Here is a 10,545-nt window from a genome sequence, read left to right on the forward strand (position 1 = left end):
TGAGCTGTTGTCATGGCCACATGAGGACCATTGAATGTGTGAACAGAGCTCATTTAGCTCATTTAACTTTGAATGCCTTACCATAATTCCCTGCTAGTCCAGTTTTGCATTCCAAAAGCACCTGCAATTGGGTGGTTAGATTTGAATGGAGGCTAATCTGGCTGATGATTGAAAGTAAGTATGAATTTGTTCATTACCCACAACCCCATGCTAACTCCCCACCTATCATGTCACACTTCCACCACTACCTCCCCTCCATTGTGGAGTGCCTGCCAAGTGCAACTAGATTCCCTGTAATTCTACATTCTAGTTTCCATCTGAAAGGATTCTCTCACTGATTGGTCAGATTTCAATCTAGAAGCCTGATGAGTTATACAGAAAAGGCATGATATCAACTCTCACTGTCCATCATCGCACTCATACAAGAGAAAAGCATATGATTGAAGTGAAATGAAGCATATGATAACATATGATTGCTCTGAATGTGGAAAGGCCTTTACTCAAATGTCTAGTCCAATGAAATACCAGAGAATCCACACAACAGAAAAGCCATATCTGTGGACTACATGTGGGAAGAGTTTCAGCTGTATCTGTGTACTACACGTGGGAAGAGTTTCAGCCATGTCTGTGGACTACATTTGGGAAAAGTTTCAGCTTTATATATGGACCACACGTAGGAAGAGTTTCAGCTGTATCTGTGTACTACATGTGGGAAGAGTTTCAGCTTTATATATGGACTACATGTGGTAAGAGTTTCAGCTGTATCTGTACTACATGTGGTAAGAGTTTCAGCTGTATCTGTGTACTACACGTGGGAAGAGTTTCAGCCATGTCTGTGGACTACATTTGGGAAAAGTTTCAGCTTTATATATGGACCACACGTAGGAAGAGTTTCAGCTGTATCTGTGTACTACATGTGGGAAGAGTTTCAGCTTTATATATGGACTGCATGTGGTAAGAGTTTCAGCTGTATCTGTGTACTACATGTGGGAAGAGTTTCAGCTTTATATGTGGACTACATGTGGGAAGAGTTTCAGCTTTATATATGGACTACATGTGGTAAGAGTTTCAGCTTTATATATGGACTACATGTGGTAAGAGTTTCAGCTGTATCTGTGTACTACATGTGGGCAGGGATGGGCACAAATACATCAAAATGTATTTCCAAATAAAATAACACATTTACGATTGGATGGATTCCATGGACCCGATTTTCACCTCAACAAAGGAACCAATCACAGAACGGAGGGGGGACAGCAAGACGATGACGACACACTGAAGCGGTTATGAGCTACGTACAGACGCATTTGATAGACATTCGTAGCGCCCAATAAATGCCTCTGAGCATTCGTAAGCCACGTCTCAAATACGAGAAAATTAATGTGTAGTTCCCAGACCCAAACTCAATGAGATGAGGTCTGGCGTTAGCCAGGCTATGTGGCTAGGCAGAGGCACCAAATGTGATTAAAAGTTTAAGAGCAAACAGGACACTCGGCATGGCTTTTAGTATTTGCTCTGACAGTCCACTTTTATTGACTGTTAGTCTACTGTTGCACTTCCCAGCCAGTTGGCGTAATACAGTAGATTGCCCACTATGAATCAGTGACAATAAGACAAACAATCCAAATGGATGACTTATTTAGAAATGTAAGCAAGGTAGCATTTCATCACAGATTAATAATTTTGTATACACCTGAAACTGGTGTGTGCACGACCTCTATCAATGTAAATTTAAAAAAGTAAAAATAAAAAAATAAAAAATCAGGTTGTCACATTAATATTATCTAATCAGTTAAGCCAATTAGAAGCCAATTATTATGACATTATCAATCATTTCTTATTTTTAAATATGCAAAATTGGAAATGTTCTTGTTTGATGTATCTTGTCAAGTTACCATAGCACTGAAATATTTCGCAGGTCAGAGAACATAGACAAATTTAAAGTCTAGAAAAATCAGACAGACAGACAGAGACAGAGATTTTGTTGCTTTACCGATAGTTAGATAGATGTCATCACAGTGTTTCACAGAAAGTATTTTACAGTATTTTGAAAATACAAAAATACACAACACTGAAGTATTTTTATACAAAATACGAGGGCATTTTCATTATCTCAATAAAATACAAATGACAAAATAGTATTTTGTATTTGAAATGCGTATTTTAAATACATGTATTAGAAATACTGCCCATCCCTGAAAATGTACAAAATTGGAAATGTCCTTGTTTGACGTATCTTGTCTAGTTACCATAGCGCTGAAATATTTCACAGGTCAGAGAACATAGACAAATTTAAAGTCTAGAAAAATCAGACAGACAGACAGACAGACAGAGACAGAGATTTTGTGCTTTATCGATAGTTAGATAGATGTCATCACAGTGTTTCACAGAAAGTATTTTACAGTATTTTGAAAATACAAAAATACACAACACTGAAGTATTTTGATACAAAATAATATACAAATTACAAAATAGTATTTTGTATTTGAAATACGTATTTGAAATACATGTATTAGAAATACTGCCCATCCCTGCATGTGGGAAGAGTTTCAGTCGTATCTGTGGACTACATGTGGGAAGAGTTTCAGCCGTATATGTGGACTACATGTGGGAAGAGTTTCAGCTTTATGGACTACATGTGGGAAGAGTTTCAGTCGTATATGTGGACTACATGTGGGAAGAGTTTCAGTCGTATATGTGGACTACATGTGGGAAGAGTTTCAGCAGTATCTGTGTACTACATGTAGAGTGAGGCCTTTCTCAACAAATCCCCTGATAATATATTTGACATGCAACTTACTTTGTGAATGGAGGCTAATAGAGAGGAGGCATAAATAATCTGGCTGATGATTGAAAAGTAAGTATCAATTTGTTCATTACCCACAACCCCATGCAAACCTCCCCACCTATCATATCACACTTCCACCACTACCTATCCTCCATTGTGGAGTGCCTGTCAAGTGCAACTAGATTCCCTGTAATTCTACATTCTAGTTTCCATCTGAAATGATTCTCTCACTGATTGGTCAGATTTCAATCTAGAAGCCTGATGAGTTAAACAGAAAAGGCATAATATCATAATAGCTTAGCTTTGATCCTCATATCAAATCACTCACTAAGATTGCTTTTTTTCACGTCTGTAACATTGCACGCCTCCGACCCTTCCTCTCTGCTAGTGATGCACAGACTTTGGTTCACTCTTTCATTATGTCCCGTTTAGATTACTGCAACTCACTTTTCCTTGGTCTCCCCACTAAAACCCTTCAAAGACTACAATATATTCAAAACTCTGCAGCCAGGCTCCTCACCCATACCAGACGATCAGCACACATCACCCCCATTCTCCATCAACTCCATTGGCTACCAGTTCCGTCCCGGATCAAATACAAAGTACTACTACTCACCTTTAAAGCCCTCCACAACCTACATCTGCGACCTCCTGACCCCTTACACTCCTTCCCGCTCACTCAGATCCTCTGACCAAAACCTCTTGGCTATCCCCCGCTCCAGACTCTCCACCCTGGGTGGCAGGTCCTTCAGTGCCTTGGCCCCCAAACTCTGGAACTCCCTCCCCCAACCCTTTCGTGCCTGTCCTTCTCTTCCTTTCTTCAAAGCACATCTCAAGACCTTTCTGTTTAATGATCACTTCTCCTCCACACCCAACACATAGTTCCATACAGATAACTTGTCTTTGTTGTATTGTTTGGTTTGTTTGTTATTGTGTTTCCCTGCCTTTGTCTCTGTTGTATTGTTTGTTTGTTTGTTATTGTGTTTCCCTGCCTTCCTACTATGTAAAGCGACCTTGGGTTTGAGAAAGGCGCTATATAAAATAAACGTATTATTATTATTATAATGGCTTTTGCCACTCTGGGTCTATGCGCGACAGTATGCTAAAGTGTGGACCATATATTTCCCCAACGTTTTTTCAGTTGTTTCCACAATATTAGCCCCTGATGAGCTTTCATTTCGATGGCTGATAGGCCTACGGTACGTCTCCTGCGACAGTCTCATTTAGCATTTAGCACTATAATCAAACAATCCAAGTGTTCAGTATACAGGTTCATGATGGTATTTCCTGCTTGGCCTTATGCCTGTCGCACCTCCTCCGGTGCCCCAGATGCAAGGTCGTCAGCTGGTGCCACCTAACTCCGATGTTTCGCCCCCTAGCCAGTACATCTCCAGGTGGGGGGGCAAGTGGCTTGCCAGGGACGTCTCCCTACCACTCCCTGCATCTGACCCTACTGGGGTGTCTGACCCCATCTACCATCCTTCCTCCCTACCCACAACCAAAAGCTAGCTTTCTCAGCCTCTTCTGCCAGCTCTTTGACTGCTCGCTGCAGCCTTGCCCCTGATGTTCCTGTGGCACGGAGGAGCTGCATCACTGACCGGCCTACAAAGCCCCTGCACCCAACCTCCACTGGGTGGATGGATGCTGCCCAGCCTGCCTCCTTGCACTCCATTGCCAGCTCCGTGTATTTGTCCCGTTTCAGCTCATGGGCAGCTGGTATGCCCTCTTCCCACGGAACGGTCAGCTCAATTATGAGAGCTCGCTTAGCGGCTGTGGACCACATGACAATGTCTGGCCTCAGGGTTGTGTCCACAATCTCACTGGGAAAGACGAGCTGCTTGTCCAGGTCCACGCGCATCTCCCACGCCTTTGCAGGAGTCAGCAGTGATCTTGACTGGCCCCCTTGAGGCTTCTGCTGGTTCTCTCCTGGTCGGACAAAGGACACGCGCGAGGGTTGGCTGTTTGAGCTGTTGGCAGTTGCTCTGTTTGTTTCCAGGTGTTCTGCAAGCTTTCTCAGGACTTGATTGTGGCGCCATCTGAGGCGCCCCTGTGAGAGTGCCACTCTGCAAGCGGACAGGATGTGTTTGAGTCCTGCGTTGGCTGTTCCACATAGAGGGCATTTGTCCTCGCTCCCAAACCACATTGCCAAATTCTTAGGGCAAGGGAGTGTGTCATACGCTGCCCTCACTCTGAAGCTGAGCCGAGCCTGTGGGGCTTGCAAGATGTCCTGCCACGTCATGACCCTATGGATGGTGTCCTGCCACGTCATGACCCTATGGATGGTGTCCTCCCGCCGGGTCATGCGCCCTGCTTGCCCTGAGACACAGCCTTGACGAGGTACTGCTCCTGCTCTGCCCGTGTCACTTCTTCAACCACCAAAAGTTAATTAGGCCTAAATCCCAGAGCAAACTGAAAATCTTCTGCTTTTAATATAGCCTACCAATATGCTGCTCCAATTGGCACACAATAAAACGTGTTATTGTTTATGAGTGTGTCTTTGTTATCTTATGAAGAGGCATCTTGCTGTTTTGTTTATGTTTGTTTTGCTTTCATTAATGGTTTAGCTCATGAGGTCACAAGGCCACTGGCTACCGCACTTTTCGGGAAAAATAAAAAAATAATGTCTCATTTTCCGACGCACCACAAAACATCTTGCCTATTCGTCTGGGGCTTTCTATAGGTTTCAGTACGGGCTGTATCGTGAGACAAACAGAAAGAACAGGATAGGTTGATTTATTTAACTTAATCCGCTGTCGCCTACGTCGCACAGATACCTAACATTTCAATTCAACAATTCTTGTAGGTATCCATTACTCTGCTACAACCAAAAATAATCACCACTTATACACACACTCTCTATCTCCCTCTCTCCTAGCAAAGACATGCACATTTTTGATCCTGCTTGAGTACAATTCACCTGGCAAAAATGCATGTATTTTTTTAACAAGCTAGAGCCTTGACACTTTCTATCAACTTATCAAACTAGATTCAAAGGCAGTCCATAATACAAATGAAATTGAGGAGAATGTGCAACACATTGGGCTTGCCTGCAGGTGATGGTTCTCTGCAGCATTGGGACCAAGTGCATTTCTCACCAGGACTAATGGAGGCGCTAATGTGGCCATTAAAGTGCTTTCGCTAATTGAAGCGCTAATGTGTCTTAAGCTCATTACTTTCAATAGGCCTATTGAAGCACATGTAGGCCTACCCATTTGCCTATTAACCACCATTAGCCTACAGGCAGCAAAAAGACGTTGCCATTTTGTTCTTTTCTGGTAACATTAGATAGGCCTACTGTTATGTCAGATATGCTACATTTTAACATAGTTGTGCTTTCTACTCCTTATATTTTCAATAACAGGTCTAAAGATGAAGTCAGAAACGTACTTCTGAGAAAAGTTTTTATTAATTAAAATAATGAACTGTATTGTTACAGTAATACAAATGTATACAGTGCAGTAAGCTACAGTACAGTGTTCTGCAGTCTTTAGAGCAGACAGAGTGCTTGGGGATTCTTGCGTGTTGTACGCAGGAATTCGTTGATCTTATCTACACACTCTTTCAGTTTCCCCCTGTCCATGCCAGGAAAGTGTCGCTTCAGTGTAGCAACCACAAAGGTCTTCACATTTTGAGGCAGTGCTCGTTTACCTTTGGAACCATCCCAGTTTGTGGTTTTGCTCCATGCCTGGTAGTTCTCCTCCGAGATAATGTGTCTGAAGAGCAGGCATCCATATCTGCCCACTTGGCCGTAGCTCTGTTGGTGGAGTCTAGCATGGTCTTCTGGTCCAAAATCACGCAAGCTCACGTCTGCCCATTGACAGGGAATTTGGATGCTGTCGTTTAAGGAAGAGGAAAGGGCCAATGGGGACATCTGACAATCTGACAACACTGAAGAATCTAATTGTGGTGAAGGTGTTGAGGCGCGTCTGGGGACTGGTCTCACAGGCGTAGAGTGAACCATACGTAGAGCCGAATGCAGTTCTCTTATCCCAGCTCTCATCTCTTGCATGAGCAGTCCCGTCTGACTGGCCTCTCTCAGCCCCTGCATCTCTTGTCGGAGGTTGTCTGTCTCCGCTCTGCTGGCTGACAGGTCAGCTTTCAAACTTGCATTCTCAGCAAGCAGTTGAGCTACTTGAGCTTGTTCCGATGTAAGTTCCGCTGTCCTTGCGGCTAGACGGCTTTCCACATTAGCCATCCAGCCCTTATCGTCACACAGCAAGTCTTTGTTTTTTCCCCGGGTAATTGGAACAAATCTGTAAGCGGAATTCATCAAAATGTTACTGTAAGAAGGATATGTTGAGTGCTCGATTACCACAGATGGGTAAATAAAAGAGACGCGTTAGTGTTACCTGGGCTTCCCAAAGTTCCAGCCAAGATTCCGGACTGCCTTTCTCACGGAGTTTAAACAGATTCTTATATTGTGCCTTCTTTGGAGAAGCGCTTTTACTTTTCTTGCTGGTAGTTCACCATCTGTTCTCAGGATGGAGTCTATTATTTCCATCACCTGACTGAAAGAGACACATTGTTTCAATACACAGTTTGGTAAAGCCTGTTGTTATTTTTGTTAATATGTCAAACTTACAAACTTGAGTTTACATTTAAAGAATAAAAAGTAAATTTACTTTGTCACTTTACGCGGCTTTCGTTTCTTCTGCTCCACAACGGCATGTCGGCAATGGCGCCGGATAGTCCCCAAGGAAGGTTTTATTCCAGTCATGGCCAGATGTTTGGCAATAGCGCTAGTCGACCAGCCTTTCTTCCGCAGGGTCCTGATGAGCTTACTGACCTGTGCGTTGATCACAGTCATCCCTGACGTCTACTGTAAATAGGCTATGCATTCACCAACACCACTAGGCCTATTTATCTTGGGGAGTGGGCGTGGATTTTTACACCCCTCCCCCCAGAGGTGGAAAGTAACTAATTTACTCAGGTAAATGTATTGAGTAGATTTTCTTGGTATTTTATATGTTTTTCAGTAGTTTTTAAAAATTGTACTTTTACTTTTTACTCAAGTTTTGGTTGAAGTATTGTACTTAGTTACATATTACACCACACAAGTTACTGCGTACAAATTGGTGTTCATTTCACTGCCCCCCCCCCCACCACATCCCCAACCCCACTCCTCATAATATAGTAAAATGTCATGACTTAATGTTTCAATCTTAATGACAAGGTATCTCATAATGGCTGTTTCAATGAAATCATATTCATGTTTTACAAGAAATAATTTGTTCAGTGAGTATATATTTTATATATTTTAAAAAAGATTACTGGGAAAATAATAAACAAAATGATAATACCCATTATGAAGTTGCAACAGAAATAAAGTTCATGATTCTGTTGTTGCTTCAGGCCTAAACTTGTTTATAGATGAGGTGCCACATTTATTCTATAACTTTGCTTTAATAAAAAAATCACTTAAAGACAAAAAATGCACATAAATGACCTTAAGTGGTAGAAATAGCACATGTGATGTAGGCTTTCTTTGTTGGTTACTCCACCCATTCTACCTTTTTATTTCACACCTCTCCACACTTCCCCCTCTTCACCTCCTGGTTGAGCTGTTGTCATGGCCACATGAGTACCATTGAATGTGTGAACAGAGCTCATTTGATTTTAAATGCCTTCCCATAATTTTCTGCTAGTCCAGTTTTGCATTCCAAAAGCGCCTGCAATTGGGTGGTTAGATTTGAATGGAGGCTAATAGAGAGGAGGCAACACAACAGAAAAGCCATATCTGTGGACTACATGTGGGAAGAGTTTCAGCTTTATATGTGGACTACATGTGGGAAGAGTTTCAGCTTTATATATGGACTACATGTGGGAAGATTTTCAGTCGTATATGTGGACTACATGTGGGAAGAGTTTCAGCAGTATCTGTGTACTACATGTAGAGTGAGGCCTTTCTCAACAAATCCCCTGATAATATATTTGACATGCAACTCACTTTGTATAAGAGTGAATGGAGGCTAATAGAGAGGAGGCATAAATAATCTGGCTGATGATTGAAAAGTAAGTATGAATTTGTTGGCATGACTGTGGAAAGGCCTTTAGACAAAAAGCTCATCTCAAATCACACCTTAGGATCCACACAGGAGAAAAGCCGTATCAGTGCACTGACCGTGGAACGGCCTTTGGTCAAAGTTATGCTCTAGTACGACACCAGAGGATCCACACAGGAGAAAAGCCGTATTAGTGTACTATTTGTGGGAAGTGTTTCAAGACTAGGTTTGAGGTTAACATCCATCAGCACATGCACACAAGAGAAAAGCCGTATCAGTGAACACACATGTGAATAATATCTTTATATATAATATCTATATATGACCTTGAATTGAAATAATGGCATGATATGTGCCCGTTTGGTTAAATATTAATGTTTGATTTTGTCTATGTAAAGCACATTGACCTTTGTTTATGAAATGTTCTGCTGTATAAATAAACTCGACTTGACTGCTATTCATTTCGTAGAGAAAAAGCATGTGAAGTGTATGTTTTCTCACTGTCATGAAAAAGATGTAGGTTGCAAATGGCCAATATCCCCACAATAGGCTGCAGTCCAGCATATATCATGCAGATAGATCGATCTATCATGCCTCTATCTTGCAGCTTGATTACTTGTGTCACTGAGGGGTAAAGCCTCATCCATTTAAACCTGGATCTTGAAATCAGTTGCAACATTGTGGGTGGCATAAACTGAATAATATTTTGAATACATTGTAGGCTTAATCAACAAGCCCAGTATGACGTTGACAGTGTAAAATAGCAATATTCTGAACTCACATGATTACTATTCGGCATTAGGGTGCTCTTAACCAGTGTTTTTCAACCACGGTGGGAAATTGTTCAATTCCATGCAATTGATAAAAATATATTTTGTTGCTGCAAATAATAATATTTCATTGGTGCGCCCTTGTGGCTGAGTTGTAGTAGCTTGCTAAGTAATTAAATACCCTTCCATGTCAATAGGTGGCGCAACAATGAATGACTTTGTTAATATAAATTACATTTTAAAACAGAATTAGCTCAAGCGATTCTTGCGATAAATGGAGGTGAAAAGATGCATGCGAGGCTACAACTAGCGATGGATAAGTTCCTGAAAAGTACAGACTCTGAGACTCTAGGCCCTGGTCAACATTCTAACCCAGATAATAAAGAGCCTAGTAGTGCTAAAAAGAAAGAAAAAACAGTGAGCTCGATCCAACACAGCGAGAGTTATCTTTCGTTTAGATTCTCTTTCAGCGGGGATCTGTCTGCACCAACACCGTTATGCTTGGTGTGCGGGGAAAAGCTAACAAACAGTGTCATGGTCCCAAGCAAGCTTAAATGCCATCTCCTAACCAACCAAAAGTGCCAACCTTGACATGTTCCCCCTCACTCAGAAATTGCAAGGAGATATCAATACTGCTGCACTGTCTGAAATAATAGGTAAACATTTAAAACCTTTGTTTTTAATGTTTTTGGATGACTTTGCACGTTGTTTGACAGGCTTTCTGTCACTTTACTGAGACTGCAGTTGACAAAATTGTGGTAGCCTAGTGACGAAATTGCTGCACCTTGTCTAATGCTAAATTAGATTTTACACTAGGCCTACTCCGAATGAGACACCTATACGCACCATGTTGGCTATACCGCATAATAAAATAAAATCGGTTGAAAAAATAAAGACTTGAAGGTTTAGGATAAAGTTAATTGAGACCTCTAACCTTGGAGTTAAGTTACAATATGCTTAGTTGACTCCCAAAATGGCTAACACT

At 41.7% G+C, this 10,545-nt stretch overlaps 1 protein-coding gene and 1 pseudogene across 2 annotated transcripts; both read right to left on the reverse strand.

Moving 5' to 3' along the window:
• LOC121718896 overlaps positions 1 to 10,545 on the reverse strand; it is a 172,851-nt pseudogene that overhangs the window by 79,381 nt on the left and 82,925 nt on the right.
• On the reverse strand, positions 6,183 to 7,402 carry LOC121718968. Of its 2 annotated transcripts, none has more exons than XM_042104442.1 (2): positions 7,138 to 7,402; positions 6,183 to 7,041 (listed from the first exon to the last, which is right to left on the reverse strand). In XM_042104442.1, the coding sequence occupies exons 1-2, from the start codon at positions 7,287 to 7,289 to the stop codon at positions 6,276 to 6,278; spliced, it is 918 nt and encodes a 305-aa protein (XP_041960376.1). In that variant the 5' UTR covers positions 7,290 to 7,402; the 3' UTR covers positions 6,183 to 6,275. The 2 variants fall into 2 exon arrangements, with proteins under 2 accessions (XP_041960376.1, XP_041960377.1); XM_042104443.1 differs by having other exon boundaries at positions 6,183 to 6,992; positions 7,146 to 7,399.

The sequence above is a fragment of the Alosa sapidissima genome, chromosome 9, assembly GCF_018492685.1.
Source record: "Alosa sapidissima isolate fAloSap1 chromosome 9, fAloSap1.pri, whole genome shotgun sequence".
Taxonomy (NCBI): Eukaryota; Metazoa; Chordata; class Actinopteri; order Clupeiformes; family Clupeidae; genus Alosa; species Alosa sapidissima.